Here is a 22,320-nt window from a genome sequence, read left to right on the forward strand (position 1 = left end):
TTTTCTGATTGACATTATGTAAAAAAAAAAAAAAAAAAAAGTTTGAAACGAGACGGACTGTTTCTATAAGAAATTTTTTCTCATCAGTTCACACATACACACATTCATACGCACACATGTATATATCTGTAAATTGAAATGTTTATCATGTAAAGTTAGCTAGTAACAAAGCGTAATTGAATTTACTATATTTTATTTTTTATCGAAAAATTGTTCAATTTCGTGTTGTAATTAGGATATCTGATCTGTCGATCAATCGATCGATCGATCGATCGATCGATTGATCATTGATCCATAATCTTAAATTTACTTGTACATTTGAACGAAAAACTAATTTTTCGTCTGAAAAATTAATAATCAAAATACATTCGAAGGTAATCCTATATTTTTGGAAGCTAATATAATAGAACACTCGGATTTCTTATCAGGATCATCTTTTGCAGGAAATATGGCGACCGGCTCGATCGGTAATGGTAGGCCATAAGGTTTTTCTTTCATAACAAAATCTCCTGTTTTACCAATCGCATCTTCGTATTCAGTTTTTCCAGTTCTGAAGATAAAAAAGGAACACAAAGAAAAAAATGTATATTTCTGAGAATAATACGATTTTTTTTCTTTCCAGGAAATAATATGAGACAATAAAATATTTTCTCTATAAACGAAAATATATACCTGACGCGAAGAATTTCACGTTCTTTCGGATTAGGATCGAGGTTATCCTCGGGTTTTCCTCTGACCTTAACGCGTAATAATTCTCTTCCAATCATTTTCCAAGGGTCTCGAAAAGATTGTTTTTGAATGGTTTCAGGTATGAACCAGTCGTCTGGTAAAACTACTCGTTCCATATGCGTTCCTAACTTTTGATCACGTAAAGATAAATAATCATCTGTCAAAATTCAAACAATAATGAAATATCAATTATAATTCTTTTTCCAAGTAATTGATTAATCGTGTTTCATAAAAAAAAATTCACGTAAAAACAATTCCATTATTTTTTTGTTTATTATACTAGCCAAGATGTTTATAATAATCCGTTTGATAAATAGTTCGCTTCAGCTTTTTATTTTCTAGTTCGAAGAGTTCTTCGTTTAAGGAAGATTCAAGAATAAATTTTTTCAAATGTGGATATTTTTCATGTACCTACACAATTAATTAATTCAATAATTTCTTAATATTTATTCTCTACGTATACGATTAAAAGAATCCGGTCCTTTCGTTTTACTTTATTTATATAATTTCGAGGATCTTCCGTTCGTTCCTCCAAAGGTAGAGTATCGTTTACGAGAGTTGTATTCAAATGACGTTTATACGGTCCATTTAATATATTCAAGGATGTTGGATAAAACGGTTTCGGTTCATACTTGGCCAATTTCTTCGCATCTCTCGGAGGATAATCTATTTTATATCGTGTAAGAAAGTCTCTTGATTCGTCGGTCGACTCGAAAATCATTTCTTATTATTTCTTTGAGGTTATGTTCAAAAAGAATATAAAGGCTGTAGGTTTTAAAATAATCGAATAAGAATTTTCTTTTACAAAGAAATACACTCTTCGTTATCCTTCTTTTCTAAAAGTCAAATAAGTTAACTTAAAAATATATTTGACGAAGTATTATACTCGACTGATGGAAAAATTAGTCTTCGAGATATATAAAAATCAACGATCGATAAATGAAGTACATTACCTACTGTGTCGGTAAGGTATGTACGCACGTCGTAAGTCGATAACAAACTGTCTTACCATCCAGATGATAATGCATTTGTAAATACATCTAATCGGAAGAAATTTATAAACATAGGTTATTACCGACTGTGTCTGTAGTGTTGCCTAACAACAGGGACTTAAAAAGCATTCAATTAATTACTAGAAATCGATAAGTTTATCTTATACGATATATAATCTTAATGTGATTTATTATAAAAATGATTATTAAAAATTTTTCAACTGGATAATTATCTTATTCACGGATAACAAAATTATAGAAAATGTTAAATTGAAAAAGAAAAAAAATCTTTGCTTTCTCGTTTTTTCTCTTTTTTAATTTTGCTGCTAATAAATGCATAATCTTTCCGTATTACGTAACATCTCGCATAAAAGCTGCGTGTGTCGTCGGTAAAATCTCTTGAAAAGACTCATTCTCGTGTTGATCCAGAAATAACGAGCTGACGTATCAAAATTGAAAAACGAACGTGCACACGCAAGAGAAAAAGAAAAAAATTCGCGACTAGTAACGAACGTATCTCTTTTTTCTCTCAAGTTCGCTCGATCTCCGTTATTTCCTTTTTTGTTTTTTTAATCTCGCTCGTGCTTCTTTTTCTTTTCTTTTCTTTTCTTTTCTTTTTTCTTTCCCTTAACATTTTTTTCTTACGCAAACCATCATCATTTCGATTTACAGGAGAGAAGACACCACGAGGAAGAGGAATAAATAGACATAGTGTAACGGTCGACAAGAACCATGTCTATAAACGAGAAATTCGAGGTCGTATCCTAATTGGCATTTATGGTACACTAGGGTGCCATGCCTCACACCTTATATACGTTATCACTATAATGAGCTACTGGAAACCCTAGATTCATTAGCTGTTCGCCAATGGACATTACCTTTGCAATTCTCATTGAATATTTTTAAAGTACTTAAAAGTTTCTATAGTATACAACTATGACGATTGTCGATTATTTGTGCATAAGTAAAATTGATCTTTGAATTATCCAAATTTCATAGGAAAAATTATCTGCATTTTTTTACAAAATTTTAACTTGAGTAAATAATTCAATGTTTTCCTAATATACCTACGTACGTATAAATAACGTATATTAACTTTGATACTTTTTAATTCGATCATTTGTTTGTTGCTGGTAAGTTAAACGAGTCTTAGAGAACTTGAAAGAGTTTATAACTACATTTTTATTTCTCTCGAAAGAACGAACGCGACCTTTTTAGAATGATAAAATCAACCATTCACGAACATCCCCTTTACAGATTTACTCGAATGAAACGTCGAGAATATTTGTAAACGTTTGGAATACTAATCGAAAAAAAGAGAGAGAACAATGTTGTATAGTTGGTCCTCTAACTATTAATTAGCTTGTCCGAAGTTCTCATATCGGAAATTTAATTAAATTGACGAGCCGATGGAATGAAGGAAAACGATGTGATTGATGTGATATCGGAGTTAAAAGGAATAAGAGGGAGAGAGAGAGAGAGAGAGAGAGAGAGGAGAGTGGGCTGAGAATAGTGGGTGTCGAGGAATTAAAGGATAGATATAGTAACCGTGGTTATTTTATTTTGTTTTTTATCTTTTTGTTCTGTTTCCCATTTTCGATTATGGTATCTCTTTAATCTCAAATCGAAACTCGTCATACATCTACGTACACATACATATATATACAGAGGTCGCGGCAATTTATAGAAGCAATAATAAATCAATTGTAAAACTAACGTCATAGAGTAAGAAGAGATCCTCTTTCCCTCTCTCTCTTTCTCTCTTTCTCTCTCTCCTTTTCTCATACACTTTTTCTATGAGTTATTTTTAAAAACGTAACCGTTGACATTTTCGATAAGTCCTTTTTCTTTATTATCGGGGTATTATAGACTTATATACTATAATAATAATTATAATAATAGTAATAATAATATAAATAAATATATATATATATATATATATATATATATATAAAAGTCTATAAAATCGTGTATAACTTTCAACAAATACTTTATCTTTATTTGACACGTGTAATTATCGTATAGTATATTACACTATAACATCCTATAAAGAAAAAGAAAGATAAACACACACACATATATATATAAGTATATAATAAATGTAGAAAGTCAGACATCATCGAAGGATCGATTCGGAAGATATAACGATCGAATTACGATCACCGGACGCGAGGAGGAGATGATCGTTCGTAAGAAGAAATACGCGGGATATAGACGACGAACGGATAGAATGATTGATAGAACGCGTTTCGTTTCTTGTAATGACGTCAATGTGTTTGTGTGTATATATGCACGTGTGTGTGTGAGAGAGAAAGAGATAGATAGATAGAGAGATAGAGAGACCGCTATTTCTGCGGACACTATTTCACCCTCCATTTCAAGAACAAGCGCAAGGGAGCGTATCAAGGGCGTTCCTTCTCTCTCTCTCTCTCTCTCTCTCTTTCTTTCTCCTTTTTTCTCTATCTCACTCTCTTTCTTTCTCTCTCTCATTCTCCTTGATGGACCTTCTGAACCGAGGAAGATAACGCGACCACCTCTACTATCTCGTATCCTCTATGTCTTTGGAAACGTTTATTCACGCGGAAAGTCAATGACTAAAAAGCTATCACAGATATATTCATCCCCAGAGAATTACATTTATCATTATTTTTTTTTCGGCACTTTTCTTTTTTTTTGTTGTCTTTTTTCAAGAAACCAAAAAATTTTTCATTCCTTTTTATCTCTCTTCTTTTAGTCTTTCTTTCATCAAAGGAAGAATTTATTTATTTTTTTTTTTTTTAAGGAGGGATGGACAATTTTTTATTTATTTATTTGTCTATTCGTTTGTTTATTCTTCTTCTTCTTCTTTTTTTTCTATACGTATATATATATATTTTTTTATCGTCGTCGTAAATTTCTTTTTCTTTCAAAGGGTAGAATATTCTGTTCTATTTTTTGTTTATTAAGGTCGAGGTCGTGTAATCTTTTTATATTATTAATGAATGTCATCATTCTCTTTTTCTTCAAGAAATAGAAAATTTGTATTTTTATTCTTATCGTTGTTTATTTTTATTTTATTTATTTATTTTCTTTTTTCATCGGGTAGAAAATTTCTGATCTTCCTTTCCTATCGTTCTAATCTTTTTTCTATCAGACAATGGAAAATTCCTTTTCGTTTCTTTTTTTTTTTATTTCTTCTTTCATTTCATCAATACTACGTGATATTAAAAAACAAAGAAAATAGAGGAAAAGAAATATATATATATCATAATCTACATATCTCGAATCTAATCTTATCACGTTTCAACTTCAATTTTATTTAACTTTTTTTCCCTCTCGAGTCATCGAAAAATTTTTCATAGCAGTTATTCAATCGATCGTTCAACTGGTTGCTTCACATTTAAATACATTTAGTCACTTGTCTAATTAAAGAAGGAAAAAGAAATTGTCGAACGAAATGAATTTGAATTCGAAAAGGGCGATAGAAAAAAAGGAAGGAAGAAAGTCTTATGGAAATGTTTAAAAAGGAAGAAAAAAAGAAATAGATCGTTTGGAAGACAGAAAGAGAGAAATTCGATGGAATATTTTATATTGAAAGAGCGTATTTTTTTTCTTTTTTCTTTTTTCTTTTCTTTTCTTTTTCTCAAAGACATGAGACGTGAGCAAGACGAGGGGTGATTCTTTATAAATGGGGACCAATCGAGATGAAATTCGTGTAAAAAAGTAAGTCGCAACTTCTGATATCCTGAATCTCACCTTCTGCTTCCTACGATCTTCGTGGGGGCGCAATCGCCACGCCTCCCCGTGTCTATATAAGCATCGTCTACGCAGAGAAATCCTCATTCGCATCCCGAGCATCGTCGAGTACGAAGCTTAACCGGTGTCCTTTTCTCCTCATATCAAAAAAGATAAAGAGAGAGAAAGAGAGAAGATATAAAAAAGTAAATCAGAACATTTTACGGTATTAAGAGAAGCTAATTTCTATCTCTCATATCTTTTATCCATCCATATTCAACGATAAAGAAATATTATCTAAGAGAAAAGAGAGAGAAAGAGAGAGAATATTGTTGAAGATCTAATAATAAAAAAGAGATAGAAAGAGATAGAAAAAATGAAGTTCTCTTTGGTGTGGTTGTTCTGCTGTCTCGTCATCCTGGCTGAAAGGACCCTTGGCAATCCCTATTTTGACGAAGGTAAGTCATATCTGTTTGAATTAGAATTCTTTTTATTATCTCCTTTTTCCTTTTACGAATTTTTCTTTTTTGTATGATATTATTAATTTCTTAAGAATACAGTAGAGAAGATCATAAATGATTGTATGTAATTTAATTAATTTATTGTCAATTTATGTGAAGTCTTTTTCTCTATTTTGTTTTTGATATCGAGTATGATCAACCATTAATTATGTTGATAAACGTAATTCGAATGAACGAATAAATAATTAGATTTATCAACCGAGTCGTACCAACCAAATATCGGAAAATTGTTCTTAATTAATAAAACGGAAGAACATTTATTTATCCTTTTTAAAATAATTATTGTTTTTATTAATTTCAAGAGATAGGATGATTTCTATTCGAATGTTTATTGAAATAAAATGTTAAGATTCCCACGACTGATTATATCTCTATCCAATAACATTATTTAATTAATTTAATTTAAATTTATTCTTTCTTTAGATCGTTTCTTCTTTTTCTTTTACCAATTTCAAGTAGTACGATCTATAGTATGATCAGACACGCGCTCATTCATAAATTTAATTTGTCCGAAGAAATATAAAAAGTTCTCGATTCACGAATCGTTGAAATACATTTTATCGATTTTCAACCTATTTATTTTGTCGCACAAGTATTTTTATCAGCATTTACATTTACTTTTTCGTAAATAATTTTTCTTGACGAGTTTACGTGGCACGATGCCTAATATGATCAGATCAGCGTACTCATTCATTCATGAATTTAATTTAATTTCTGAAAAGAATTAAAGACTTTAGTACGTCAAACGATGTTGAATAAATTTTTAACATATTTGAAATTCTTAAGATATTTTTTATTTCAATGCGATTAACTTTTCTTCTTCTTTTATATATATATATATATTTCTTTTTTAATTAATTTCCAATAATTTGTTTTTCTTTTTCAATCAAAGTAGTACAAGACGCAAATATGGTCAGCCGCACGTTTTCATTTATACATCGAGATAATACGGAAAGAAAAATTGAAAAGAAAAAGAAAAAAAACAAAAAAAAAAAAACAAAATGAGAGACAGGAGAAGAGAGAAAGAATTTAAATTCAAATAAATTTTTCAAAAGAAATTTGAAAACGTTTATATCTTCGTTAAATCATAATTATATTTTAATTAATTAATTGAAATTTATGATCGAGATATTCTTTCTTACAATGGAGTAGTATTATGTTAAGGGAATATGATCAGACGAGCTTTGAAAATCAACGAAATTTGTCTTTAGTAGTCTTAACGAGAGAGCTAATGTAAACGTAATTTGCATTTACTATCTTGCCTGTAAATCCCGATTTAACTGTCCAACCTATCTTATCCTATTCTATCCTTATTGCTATCTCCTTGTCCTTGTTAGTTATGCAACAGCATCGTGAAAGTGAAATAAAATTAATTTCACAACTAACGGAAGACTACATATAATAGATATGTATGTAAGAGTTCACCCAATCGATTTTAATCTCGATGTAGTAATCAACATTTTTTAATTGAACACAACGTAGGATCAATGATTTCAAGGAGCTTCTCTATCGTTTTAATTTTCTAATCATCATCAATTTATAAGCAATGACAAAAAGAAAAAGAAAGAGAAAAGCAAAAGAAAAAGATAAAGAAAATGATTGTTTTATTTTTTTTTATTTTTTTATCTCTTAGATTTTCTTTCTTTTTTATTTTTATTTAATCCAAATCGATATCAACATGTACTTCGTCGACTGTGAGATATTTTATTACCACTCGAATTGACTCAGTTTTAGGGTATTGAATTCACGTTTATAGGGTAGATAAAAAAAGGGACGCGAGCCTGGAAAACGAGAGAGTATTGCGTTTGCGAGAATCACAAAGTTGAAATTTATGTCCCTTGAGAATTTTTTTTCCTTTTCTTTTTTATCTAACGAGATATACAATATAAGAATCAACGTTCTTGGAATTTTTATTTTCTGTTTACTTATTAATTTATTGTCGGGCAAATAAGACATTTATATTATTAAATTGATATTATTATTATTGTATATAGATATATATAATTCTTGATTAATTAATTAATCAATAATTTATTATTTAATTAAGTAAGAGATCTCTCGTAAAAGAATAACTGGAATTGAAGACTTCTTACGAGTATTATAAAATTTTACAGTCGAATTTACCTTTGACCTTTTCATTTCACATCGAAGAGAATAAAACAAGAAGAATGTGAAAAAAAGAGATAACGTTAACACAAAATGTGTACAACGAAAAAATATTACCAGTAGCAATGCATCGTAATTAGTATCTTTTTTTCTTCACTTTTTTGTTCGTTTTTTTTTTCTTTCTTTCTTTCTTTATCCTGTTAACACCGATGAAATGTAATCTTAATGTTCTCTTTATCAAAGTAAACTCGACATACATATGTGTGGGATGATTCGTAGGCGAGAACGTATGGCTGGCCTTTACCTTACTTTTACTACTGATAAAATTTCATTACTACATTGTATAGAATCAAAAATAGGCAAGACAGAATTAAAATAAAATAAAATTATTAGTAATTTCATATAAAGCGAAAGAGAGAGAGAGAGTATAAGAAATATAATATAAAAATATTATATATAATATTAATAATAATCAATAATCTTCTAAAATTTAATTAAAACAAAGAAAAGAAAATAAGAAATGAACAAATAAATTTATTGACGAATATATATATATGACGAAAAATAAAATCATTGTTCCGAAAGATAATCCAATGTTTAACTTTACATTTGCAAAGTTTCTTCTTGCGTGAATGGAGTAATTTTTTTTTTCATTTCTTTTTCTATTTAAAAAATTTCACTTTGTTTTTCTTCTTTCTCATTTTCTCTTTTCTTTATTTTTTTGTTTGGAAGGAAGTCTGTTTGGATTCAGGAAGAACTTTCTGAAATTATTTCAGAGAATAATTCCGAGCACGAAATATATGGAGAGTATATGTATACCCTCATATGTGTATATATATATGTGTGTGTGTGTATGAACCTATATATATATACATATATAGAATTTTCTCTTGCACGAAATAAACAAGATTTTCTATGAGTAATAGTACGTACATACAGTCATGACATAGTAAATTTTAACCGAACGAAACGCGACGAAACTTTAACGACAGCCATTTTCCCAATGGGATATGACACTGTATAATTTCAAGGACGTTCCGACAACAAGTTCATCTATCGATAATTTTTCTGACATTTTTATACGAGGATATATATGAAAAAAAATATTTATGTACATGAAAAAAAGAAAAGAAAATAAAATAAAATAAAAAAGAAGATAGAACAAAATGACAATGCTGGTCAACAATTTTCATCGATATTTTACACATAGTTCGAATAAAATATTTTTCTTTCAAATACTATTACTCTCGGTTCACAAAAATATCTTTTCCAAGTTCGATTCGAAAAAATATTTTTTTTTTTTTTTTCTAATCAAAAATGAATCCTAATTGGTCCAAAAAAGTCGAAAGTTTTAATTGAAAGTCTTTTATTCGAACGGGATTATCGTTTTTTTTTTTCTTGCTATTCAATTTTTGTATGCTTTTTTTTTATATCTTTTATTATTTCTTTTTCTGAAGTCAAGTTTCGTAAAATAATTAATAATAATCCGACGAAGGAACGAATATAGTAATTTTTTGTTAAGTAATATATATGTGCATGCGTATATGGGGTTTGTAATTTTCTTTACGAATTCATAGAATATTCTCGTTTGGAAGGGTGGGTCGTAGGAAAAAAGAGGAAACGAGCAAGAGGGTGTTTCTCTGGATTACCTTGATCCCAAAGTTTGCTTGAGCAATATCGACGAGTAAGAAAATATCAAGAGAAAAAGAAAAAGAGAGAAAGAGAGGAAGAATATCTCTGATTTCTTTATCTTGTCTGTTTGTTTTCGAATTATTCGAAATAATAATCTCTACATTTTCTTTTTTCTTTTATAATTAAATATATTTATCTTATTTTCATTATTATCATTTATATCATTTTTGATGTAACAAAATTTTCTGTTTTCCTTCTTTTCTTTTTCATTAATAAATTAATTTGCCTTGGTTTTCTTTTAACATTTATAAAAAAACAAGATTATATTCTTAATTCCTTTCAAATAGAAACTTAAATACAGATTTTTTTGATAATGATTTATAATTAAGAAGGTATTTGTCGAATGGAGCATAAGGTTTTACAGCATTTTACCCTTTATCCTTATATTCTTCACCTTCTTTGCTGCTTCGTATATACTCGTAGGTATATAAATGATAGAGAATATTCATGGTATATGGTACATATGTAAATTCATGGTAAAGTTATTTGGTGGTAAATATCTAGTATGAATATTCCATGAAGCAACTTTAACAGTGAATGATTAGTCAAAGAGATGTTCATCGGGTTTAGTTTGCGTTGATAAATATTGTTTAAAAAAAGAAAAAAAAAAGGAAAAAAAACACGTAATCTTGCAAAAATCAATTTTTAAAAATAATATCGATAGTTTAACAGAAATAAACAGATAGAGAATAAAAAGGAAGAAAATAGAATAAAATAAAAAGAAACATTTCCATTTATTTAAATTGAACAATGAATAAAAGACAAGAGATGTGTATGTCAGAGTTAGGGGAGGAAAAAATGATTCCTAAAGAAATTATCTTGATTTTAATTAAGAGAAAAGAATTATTATTATTATTATTTTTTCTCATTTTTTTATCAAACGAGCTTTTAAAAAACTTTTCGTTCCTATTGACTTTTTATAATCGACGATATGTAATTCTACGTAAAGTGATTTATAAAAATAAACATTGACGATTATTTATAGCCATATGATACTTGTGCGCCATTCTATTTTTATTTCGATACCCTTTATCGAAGTGTTTCTTTAGACTCTTGTTAATATAAAAATAGAACGTCCTCGTATCGATATTATCATCTTCATCATGATTACGATCATTATCATCATCTTTGTCATCATTAATATCGACTGTTCGATCGAGGGTAAATATCATTCTCGAATAACTTCCCTAATGCATTAACTATGATAACATAAAATGTGTGTACATATATACGTATACATATATAAGTCGATATCCTATATCGATTACTATACCATTTTCATTTTATCTCAGATATTTTTATTTATATAGAAAATTGAAGTCTAATTAATATTATATAATACATTAAAATCTTCGTGTATATAATAAAGTATAATTGTTAATTATTAATATATTATTGGTACATGAATATTATGTCTATTTAAATATTATATATAAAGATGTATTTACTTATATTTACTGATATTTTTTTCTTCTTTTCTTTTTTTATTTTTTATTATTTCTTTTTTTTTTGTTTTTTTCTTTTGTATACGATCGTACATTGATAAGTTTTTGAAAATTATGTGTACACTTCTCTTCTTATTTTTCTTTTTCTTTGCTTTTTTCTTTTTTTTATAACAAAGTTATCCTAATCTCACAAGATTTAATTTTAATTTTAGATTCGCTTGCTTTAGTCCCGGAAGAAGACTCATTACAGGTAGTAGACTCAGACTATTCAGACAATGCCTTGGAGAATTTAATGCGAGCGGCTCAACAAAAGTGAGTATCTCGCTATCTCTCTTCCTAATCCGTTTATCCCTGATCAATGTCCTTAATTAATTACTTTTTATCATTGATTGTATATATTTCTAATTTTATAGAATATCTTCGAATAATTGTCTCTATTACTTTTTTCTTGATTTCATTTTTCTTTTTCCTTTTTATTTTTTCATTTCTTTCCGTCGATCTATTATTTGTTTCCCTTCATTATTGTTCTCTTAAAATGTTTTATAGAAAAGAAAAGGGCATATTACGTCGACCCGATCTTTTTTTCTCTCCATTAATTTTCTCCTAAGAAATTGAAATATTGAAAAAAAAAATAATGAGAAGAAAAAAAGGAATAATATCACGTTTCCTTATTTTCTTTTTTTCTTTTTCTTTTTACTTTTCTTTTATTTGTTCCTTTATTTTTTCCACACTTCTCTGAATGTATCGATATTAAGAATAAGGAATCTCACGAAGCCCCTAATCTCGAGTAGGCGTTCCTCGTTGATTCATTTGTTCAGACGTGCCTGCATAAGACGCGGTGGTAACTGCGATCACCGGCCGAAGGATTGTTGCTATAGCTCGAGTTGCCGTTGCAATTTATGGGGTTCTAACTGTCAGTGTCAACGGATGGGTCTCTTCCAAAAATGGGGTTAAACTGGACGATCCAATCCTTAAAATGACCCTGATGATCTCACTATACCAAATCCAACACTCTTATATTTCATTTCCTTATACATTGTAAACCCCGACCCGACCCACCCACCTCCTTCATCCTCATTTCAATACGCGATATCCTTCGAAAAATGACAACAACAAAATGGAGACAAAAAAAATATTATAATAATATAATTATAATAATAATAATTATTATTATATAATGATAATGCAGATGTTAACGATAATTAATAATTATAATGAGAAAATTGATAAAAGAAACCATCTACGCACAAGCGCGATCCATTAATTCGACGTTCGATCAATGATCTATCTTTATTTATTTTTATTTTTATTTTCATTCGTTTATTATTATGACTATTATTTCTTTTTTCTTTTTATCGATATGTCGCTAAATTTTATTTATTTCTTTTCCGATTTTATTCGTTGTCAGGATCGATGATTCGTCATGAATTTTTTTTTTCTAATCTCTCATCTAACCACTAACTTTATTATTTTTTTTACTTATATACATGTTATATATATATATATAAATTATTTTATATGTGTCTAAATATGAAATGATTGTTATATAATCGTTATATGTAGGATCGATGATATTTCGACGAAATTTCTTTTATTTTTCAATCTCTGATTAAATTTCTAAATCCTTTTCGTTTCTTTTCCTTTCAAATTCTAATCTTGAATCTCTTCTTTTCTTTAATCACTATTTAATTTCTTATCTATATAATTAGATACGAAATTTCTAATCCCTCTTGGGATAAACACTTCATAATCTTTTTTATTTTTCTTTTACTTTTCTTTTTCGTTTGATTAGAAAAAAACAAGTAAAAGATAAAAGATAAATAATTATTTAATCGATTTAACAAGAACGTCGAAGGATATAATCTTCTCTATGAACTACCTCGTCTCCAATTGTTCGATTCTTTCTCTTTCCTTTCTCTCTCTCTCTCTTTCTCTCTCTCTCTCTCTCTCTCTTTCTCTTTCTCTCTCTCTCTCTCTCTTTTTCTCTCTTTTCCCCTTCCTAACTATATTCATCCTTCGAGTTCCAACAACAACACGTCGTTCTATCCACGATATATCCTAGCAAAAGGATCAAAGGATCAGAGTCAATTCAACGAAACCATGAAGGAATCTAATCTATGGTGCGACATCATCGAGGAAGATAACAAGATATCATCTTGACGACATAAAATCTGAACAATACGATTATCGTTTTAGTACGCTTACCTTCAATTAATTTGCTATTTTCGTTCGTCGTGCGTGATTCTCCATAGAAAAAAGAAAAAAAGAAATCAATAGAAATATTCCACGTTATTGAGAGAATTAATTAAACGAGAACGAAGAATCATCATCGAAGGCCACAATATCGTTTTATCTAAACGAACGAACGAACGAACGAAGAAATGATTAATAGAAAATTTCGTAAATTTCGTTTTTCATCTTTTTTCTTTTTCTTTTGCGTGTTCTAGTTTTCTTGTACATTTTGATTAGATTTTCTCGCGGCCTAATGCTTCCTAAATCCTTTTTCGCGAGCAACGACGAACAATGGGATATATGTAATGGAAAATAATAAATAAATAAATAAATAAATAAATAAATAAATAAAAAATATATATACATAAATATATTATATATATACTATCCGAGAAATGTTTTTTCTTTTTCTATTTCCTTTTCTTTTTTCTTTCTAAAGATTTATACGATATCTAGAATGCTTGAAAAGGAACATTGTTTTGTAGATTGTAACAACGTAATTTGTCGGGAAAAATTAGATGCGAAGAAAAAAAAAAAAAAAAAGAATTTGGTCGCAATGATGCTAAAAAAAGGAACGCGAAGCAAGGAGATCTCGAATCGAATCGAAGCATCTTTGAAATTAAAAACGACACACTCATTTTAAGTGATCTATGCTAATTTAAGTGAAATAACCAAAAACGACAGGAATACAAATTTAAAAAAAGAAAGAGAAGAAAAAAGAAAAGAAAAAGAAAAAAAGAATTATAAAATTTAAAAATAAAACAATAATATATGTAATTACGCATTGTATCCGAAGATGGATGTAAACGTACTGATGTATACCATATGGAAATATAATATATATTATATATGTATGTATATGATTTATTTCTAATCTAAACATACACCCGTACTTTCACCCATATCCTAATTTCATTACGTTTCTTAACTTTCTCGTTTTTCATATCATATCAATTATTAATAATTAACATTGTTATTTATCTAAGTATTTATATCGATTATCCTGTAACTGATACATAAACAATTTTTTATTAATTAATAAAAATTGTCCGATATTAATCGCAAAATATTAAATAAACACACATTCGTAAGATCTATATATACAGATAAATCTTGATCTTTACAAGTCGTACGAGTCGGAAGGTTAAACGAGTTAACTTTCGAGTTAATGTGACCTAAGTTTTCTAACTCTACTTCGACCTCGAAATTATACATACATATACATTATATCATAAATTTTCTCTTTACTGTCATACAACGGGTGTCTCAATAAAACGTTCCGATCGATAAGCAAAATGGTAACTCTATATATCAATGTTTTCATTGATAAGATCCCTTGGTTGATAATATCTCCTGCAAAATTAGATATTCCCACAAAATTTATTATTATTAGATTCGTTATACGAGGTCTCCCGATCATGCTTTTCTCTTCGTAAAAGCACATCATCTTATTCTCTGATAAATTTATTTATTCGTTCGTCCTTTAAAAGCTCTATTGTCTTCAAGATAAAAGCACTTTTATGGCAATCCAATTTAATCGAAATTTGTGTTCAATATTATATATATATATATATATATATATATATATATATATACATTAAAGAGAATGATAAGATTAAATAATTAATATATAATAAATAAATTAGAAGAAAGAAAAAGACACAGAGAGAGAAAGAGAATAATTAAACAAATATTACTATAAAAGTATAAAAGAAAATTACATAATATTAGACCATTCGGATGATAATACAAGTTTTGATAAAATAGGATACGAGTCTTACTCTTAGATAGAATCTAAAATGTTCGTGCACTTTATTGGTACAGAAACTCATGGTAATTGTTTTTTCAGGTCATCTTGTGCGTGCACGTTTTGCTCTCTCTCTCTCTCTCTCTTTCTCTCTATCTATCTCTTTCTGTTTCTCTTTCTTTACAGTTATTATCAGCACGTACTAACGTTCTAATCTAATTTAGGATAATAAATATCTCGAGGACATACATTCATACACACATATAATTATTATATATATATATGTATAAGAATTACTTAGTTGTTTTTTTTATTCTTCCTATTTCCTTCTAACTTTTTATTTGTCCTTTCACATTTTTTACGAGTTTAACGAGTTGGAACTTTATTTTCATTTTCACGAGCAACTTTTATTTCTATTTTTATTAGAATTAAAACCGAATGATAGTGGAAGGATTTGTAAAGGTTTGACCTTCGTGAATTACACAATACGCTTTGATAGAATTCGATATCATTGTTTCTGACAATCGAAATAACTTTCTATGAGAATATACTGATTTAATTAAACAATTTGCAATATAAATATTATAGTAGTTGAATATTATTAATGTTAAAAAAAATGACATTTGAGATACTTTCCTAATCGCTTGTAACAAATAAAAGAGATATAAAAATAAATCAATAAATATCAAATAATAATTTGTTAATTATTATATAAATATAAATATTTTAAATATTTTTTTACTATTGTATATGACTACATTTTTTTTTGTTTTTATAATAACTGCAACGATATTTAATCATCCACTACGCTCTAAACTCTATTATAATTAGTTCAAAATAGAAAAGCGAGAGGAAGAGAGAGGGGGGGGAGGGGAGTATGTATTTACCAAAGTAAAATCCATAAATAGCACCATAAGACCTTCACGTGAAAATTGCAATGACGTACAAGTGAATGGAAACGATTGAGAGTATGTCATCGAAGAGACACGCTAATGAACCTAATCCATTTAGGACACAGTATTTCTCTCTAATCAATGTCGCAAATCATTTGGAATTATTCTAGACGTAAAATTCAACGATTGATTCGTCCTAATTAAATAACTAGATATTGGATAATTAGCTGGACTTGAAGGATTATCTTCATGCTAAATATCTAATCTATTTTGTCTAATTAATTTCAACATTGAACGTTAAATAATCGTCAATACATTTTTTGACAGACGAACGAATTGATAATAAAACATTTTACTTGATCGATGCCTGTATTAGAAAATTAAAAAAAAAAAACGATTAATATTAACGCAAGATACAAACGTAAACAATTTTTTAAAAGAATTAATACATACATGACAATCTGACAAATTAAAAATAAAATTATTCCCAAGGATTTTCGCTAAAAATAAATATAAAATTGATCGATGCAATATGAATTCATACTGTACAGCGATGCACATAAAAAAAAAAAAAAAAAAAAACCAGAAGAAGCAGAAGAAAAAAGAAGAAGAAAGACAAACACAGTATTACAGATAATAGATCTTGTGCGAAATGAGATTATGCTAACGTATGCGTATGTTAAAAGAATGTTAGCAAACGATTACGAAATCTGCCTATAACTAAGTACTTACTAATACATACATACATATATATATATATATATATGTATGTGCGAAGACTAGAAAACTAAAAGACTCGAAGAGAGAAGAAGGTAGTGGGAGTGAGGTAGACACGAGTGGGGGTGGGTTGGTGTGGGCTGGGGTAAAGGGGGAGAGTTTAGAACGGGAAAAGGAAAAAAGAGGACGCGCGTTGGTATAAGGCACGGAATCAACTGTCAGAGAGTTCGACGACACGAAACGAAGAGAAGGAACCACGATCCATGGATCACGTACTGCACGAGCCGGTTCGAGCAGACTTACGTACCTACTTAGATCTTCTACACGTCTTGGATCTCTTAGAATACGAGAAAGAGAGAGAGGGGGAGGGAGGGAGAGAGAGAGAGAGAGAGAGAGAGAGATTTTTTATAATAGAGAAATGCATCATTTTCAAGATCATAGTAGATCAAATATATAATATAGTAATTCATCGTATATTTTAATTATTTTTATATATATATTTTTTTTATCACTGCGATTATATTCATTAATTAATATTATGTATATATATATGTACATATATTTTTATTTGGTAAATTAAAAAAAATTATTCGCCTTTTTTCTTCTTTTTTAATTATTGAATAATATGATAAATAATCCTTTTTCTTTTTTCTATCTACAGTTAGAAGTAAAATTAAATAATTATTTAAAATCGATTATATTTAATATTTCAACTTCCTCCTTTTTAGGAGTACGTATTGTATGTTAATTAAACGTTGAAAAAGAAAATAAAAAGAAAAAAAAGGGAACAGGATAATGAAGAAATATTAATTAACTCTGCGCTAATTATTCATTCATTGTAGACCGTTATCTATTATATTTTAAGTAGCATGCATTCCTTTTGCATACTCTATGCAAAACACCAAAGAATAATCATGCTTCCTGTACTCTCTGTCGAGTTATACTCTTCAGAGATTATTATTATTATCATTATTTTTATTTTTATTAATCGTCGATAGTGCATATGTGCGTTAAAGGATATGTTAGTCTTTGCCTTAGTTACTATTATGTAAAATACGTGTTTACGATTTTCATAAGAATTACCGCGATTTCTATTAACGCGATGCAACGTCATTTGTGAGTCATATCTTTTTTTTTTCTTTTATGAAAAAATAATTACATATTTCATAAAATACGTGTTTACGATTTCAATAAGAATTACAACGTGATCTTCGTTGACGTCGTTTGCGATATCTATACTTTTCTTTTAAAGAGGAAAATCGTGACGTTATTTGTTACTATATTCAATAACTTGTTATTATTGTCTGTGAAATATACAGATATAAAATTCTGGACGCGTGAAAGCAATTGAAAAAAGAAAAGAAAAGAAAAGAAATTATTGATGCTTAAAAATCAGAATAAATAAAAAAAGAAAATATTGTGAGAGTCGTGTAATTTAATATTTGAACAAAGAATGTAAAAAGTATCATACTGATGTACAAAAGATATTGATGTAAAAAATAAATCGTTAAAGAAGTTTTTCAAAACGAGAAAATCGAGATTTTATCGATTGAAAATCAAATAAATTTATTAGAAATCGAGTGATGGTAGATTAGAAAATGACTGTTTCGCAAGTAGAACAATTTAATTGAGTTTTCTTTTGTCCCGAGATAAACCGTGCTTCCTCGATCGTGCACGAATAATCCTCCGACCTTTGGAGTTCATTGACTCGTCGAAGAATCGGTCCACAATGGTGTTCGCCATGCAACTAATAATATATAATGACCTTTCGTGAATGTAATTCTCAACCTTGTTCCGATTAAATCGATTAAATAATTAAGTTAAACAAAAAAGAAAAAGAAACAAGAATTCAAAAACAAAACTAATGTAAAATAAGAGGAGAAAAGAATACAAAAAAAAAAAAAGAAATAAAACTTCGAGCGCAAAGTAAAAATTATGAAACGAAAGAACAACAAAAGAAACGATAAAAGTAGAATAATAAAATGACGATCTTTAACAACGATCTATCGAGGAATATAATTTTCGAGCTGTTCTGATCGATAGAAAAAAAGAAAGAAAAACAAAAAGAAAAAAGAAAAAAAAATGAAAAATTCCAATGCAAAGACAAAAATCGTGGAGTAAGAAGAAAAAGGGAAAAGGAAAAAAGAAACAAATAAAGTTCTTAAAGAAGAAAAAAAAAAGCGAGATTATAAAATAAAATGACAGATGTAGACTCGCGGGAAATCGAGGAGCTGTCGATTGAGAGGTGAACTTTCTACTTCGTTTAACGGCTCTTCCAGTGGACGTGATCTCCCAGATAATAAATACGCTTTCCATCTGCCAGTGCGAGAGCGTTGTCTTTCGAGGATAATGGACGGCATTAAAAGTACGATCGAGTTTCGATCCACCATCGGAAAAAGGTTATGTTCGCTCAAGCTCTTTTTTTTTTTCTTTTTCTCTCTGTCTCTATCTCTCTCTTTTTTCTCTCTCTCTCTTTTTCCGATGTAAAAAAATTTGAAATATAAGAAACAATATCAAGTCAACAATTCTTACACGAATTTGTTATTTCGAACAATTTGAATTAATTACAATCGCCAATATTTAACGAACTGATTAAATGATTGCTGATAATTAATACGTTCTGGTAGAAGGTAATTCTAAACGATAAGACACACGTATAAGAAATAAGTATCATTAAATATATTAGAAAAGTTAGACACGATTAAAAATTTTATTATCGACAGAGTAAAGACATTTTCAACTTCTCGATCATAACTAGCAATAAATGTCTATAAAATAAATGCCGTTTCCGATCCACATCTCAACAGCCCGCCTCTCTCTCTCTCTCTCTCTCTCTCCCTCCCTCGTTCTTTCTATCTCTCTCTTTCTAAAACCCGTAACTCGGTTTGACACACCGGGTGTTCAATATAAACCCGCGAAATAACATTCATTATTGACCGATCAATAATGGCGACTAACGATCGATCCTATCGATCATTCTTTCTCTTTCTCCTTCTAATGCACGTAACTCGATTTGATATATAACGGGTGTTCGATATAAACCCGTGAACAAGGCTCATTATTGACCACCGATCAAATATGGCGGCTAACGATCGATCCTATCGATTATTTTTTCTCCTTCTATTACACATACACGATAATATCGTCTCTCGTTCTCTTTCCAATGTTTGTAACAAGGTTTGATATACCGAGTGTTCGATATAAACTCGTGAACAACGTTCTATTATTGACCGATCAAATATGGCGGCTAACTATCGATCCTATCGATCATCTCTCTCTTTCTCTTTCTCTTTCTCTTTTTCTCTTTTCATCACACGTAGATCGTAAGATCGTGTAACGGTCGAACGATTTTAAGAGGCTCGTAAAGAAGCTCGTTTCATGAGATAAAACCGGCACCTTAACGTTTTCTTTATACGGTAGATACCTACGTGAACGAACGATATTCATGCGTGGCACACGCTAAACTCTCGTTTCGTTAAATCGTAGATCGTAGCTCGTAGAGCGTTACCTTTACGACTACGACGACTACGGCGACAACTACGACAACGAGGACGATGCGTAAAACGAGCGACAGTATTGCGGGTGTATGTAGGTACTCGTTGCGTAAGCGTGATCACTAATGCGATGGTATGCAACGAGTAACCTTGAGAAACGAGTCATAAGAACGACCAATAATGTGTTTCCTACGTTACAGTGACGTCATTAACATGACGAACACTTCCATTCCATTTTATTGCTCGATTTTCAATCGGATCATTATCATCAATCAAGAACTTGGATCAAATCCTTTAATTACAAGTTATTTAATATAGATAACCCGAATTTGTTAGGTGGGAAATTGCTTTTAAATTTTTTGTCCTTTCTTTTTTGATTTTCCTAAGCTACCTTATTATACATGTATATATATATATAATAGGCGGTAACTTTGATTCGTCGAAGTTCTTTACGTAGGTACGTGACCCCGGGGCCCTGACCTCTTTACGTTGCATCGCACTGAAAAACTCGTTGTTAGGATTTTCGAAATTCCCGCACTTTTTTTTACTTAACAACGAATACCTCTCTCGGTATTTATGTAATTATTATTATCACTTTCTTTCTCTTCTTATTTTTGATCAGACGATAATTAATTAAAAAAAAATAAACGACTGGGACCAAGATATTTACACCATTACTTTTATATGGATATAATTGTCGAATGAAACAAAAATGTTCTTTAATACCTCCTTGACTACGGAACACAAGTCCAGATTAAACAGATACGAATTTTTTTCTCTGTCTCTCTTTCTTTCTCTCTCTCCTTTCTCTTTTTCTCTCTTTCTGAGGAGGAGATAAGGAATTTTCGTAAAATTCTTTTCGGAATTTACGTTATCGGAATACTAAACGATTTTATGTCAGTCTATCGTGCTACCTCACCAACCGAATTTACATTTGCATACTATGGTAATTTCGATCATCTTTCGGGAGGGACACAAAGGAAATTCCATCGTGCGAATAAGGTGTAGTTGTGTGATGTGGAGAGAGTGAGGGAGTGGGTAAGGAGAGAAAAAGAGAGACACAGAGAGAGAGAGAGAGAGAGAGAGATGTTGCTGTCGTCGATGTCGCTGACGCGAGAAAATATTTAAGTATGTTAAATAGTGATGATGACTAACACGTTAATAAACACAGCAAAGAAATCATTTTAATTATCGACGAACGATCGCGATCGACCTTGAAATATTTTTTAATCAATTAGCTTGATGATCTCCCTCTCTCTTTCTTTCTTTTTATCTCCCTCTCTCTTCCTCTTTTACCAGGAAATAATTCATAAATAATTTGGTTAAAAACAGAAAGATAGAAAGAGAGAGAAAGAGAGAGTCTATTTTATACAATTATTTCATTATTACTTACGTAATAGAGTTTATGTAAAAGAACGTCTCCCTCCTAACTCTCGTTAATTTATCTTATCTTTCTCAACGTTAAGCCGGATCTTTTCCTTCTTCTTTCTTGACAAATTCACACAGTTCTTCTTTTTTCCCCTTCGAAACAATTTTCCACATCGCGTCATTCGAGCACGAAACGAAATTAACAAGAGAAAAGGAAAAGAATAAAGAAAACGAAAGAAAATAACGCACAAAACGACGAAAGAAAAAGAATAAGAAGAAGAAGAGGTTAACGTCTGATGTATCAATTAATAAGATGCAAGACTACACGTTGACCATGTGAAAATTAATGGCGACTTCTCATACCACGTGACATCGAAGCCGAACTATATTATCGACCGTGTAAAAACGTATCAGATTGCACGTACTCGTATAGAAGCAGAAAATATTCCTAAAAATTCAAAAAAGAAAGAGAGAAAGAAATCGAGTTTTCCGACATTGAATATCAAAAATAAGATCCAATAAGAAACATATATAACGACGACAGAAGATGAAAGAAGGAGAGATAGAAAAATGAAAAGGGAAGAAAAAAGAAGAAACGAAGAAGAACTATTTCTTAAGACGAGAATTTGCAACGAAGGATGGCATGGTGGAGACATGCGGCGAGTATAAC

The 22,320-nt window shown here is 29.6% G+C and overlaps 3 protein-coding genes across 5 annotated transcripts; 1 reads left to right on the top strand and 2 right to left on the bottom strand.

Moving 5' to 3' along the window:
• Positions 1-176: 176 nt before the first annotated feature.
• On the bottom strand, positions 177-22,121 carry LOC127068474 (uncharacterized). Of its 2 annotated transcripts, none has more exons than XM_051004732.1 (3): positions 21,676-22,121; positions 673-857; positions 177-550 (listed from the first exon to the last, which is right to left on the bottom strand). In XM_051004732.1, the coding sequence occupies exons 2-3, from the start codon at positions 843-845 to the stop codon at positions 358-360; spliced, it is 366 nt and encodes a 121-aa protein (XP_050860689.1). In that variant the 5' UTR covers positions 846-857; positions 21,676-22,121; the 3' UTR covers positions 177-357. The 2 variants fall into 2 exon arrangements, with proteins under 2 accessions (XP_050860689.1, XP_050860688.1); XM_051004731.1 differs by having other exon boundaries at positions 673-886.
• On the bottom strand, positions 982-1,546 carry LOC127068477 (uncharacterized). Its single transcript, XM_051004734.1, has 2 exons — positions 1,223-1,546; positions 982-1,140 (listed from the first exon to the last, which is right to left on the bottom strand). The coding sequence occupies exons 1-2, from the start codon at positions 1,448-1,450 to the stop codon at positions 1,009-1,011; spliced, it is 360 nt and encodes a 119-aa protein (XP_050860691.1). The 5' UTR covers positions 1,451-1,546; the 3' UTR covers positions 982-1,008.
• Positions 5,558-14,285, top strand: LOC127068478 (U8-agatoxin-Ao1a-like). Of its 2 annotated transcripts, none has more exons than XM_051004735.1 (3): positions 5,558-5,893; positions 11,412-11,511; positions 11,991-14,285. In XM_051004735.1, exons 1-3 carry the CDS (start codon positions 5,812-5,814, stop codon positions 12,151-12,153), a joined length of 345 nt encoding a protein of 114 aa, XP_050860692.1. In that variant the 5' UTR covers positions 5,558-5,811; the 3' UTR covers positions 12,154-14,285. The 2 variants fall into 2 exon arrangements, with proteins under 2 accessions (XP_050860692.1, XP_050860694.1); XM_051004737.1 differs by having other exon boundaries at positions 12,018-14,285.
• Positions 22,122-22,320: the final 199 nt, after the last annotated feature.

Source organism: Vespula vulgaris, chromosome 13, assembly GCF_905475345.1.
Source record: "Vespula vulgaris chromosome 13, iyVesVulg1.1, whole genome shotgun sequence".
NCBI lineage: Eukaryota > Metazoa > Arthropoda > Insecta > Hymenoptera > Vespidae > Vespula > Vespula vulgaris.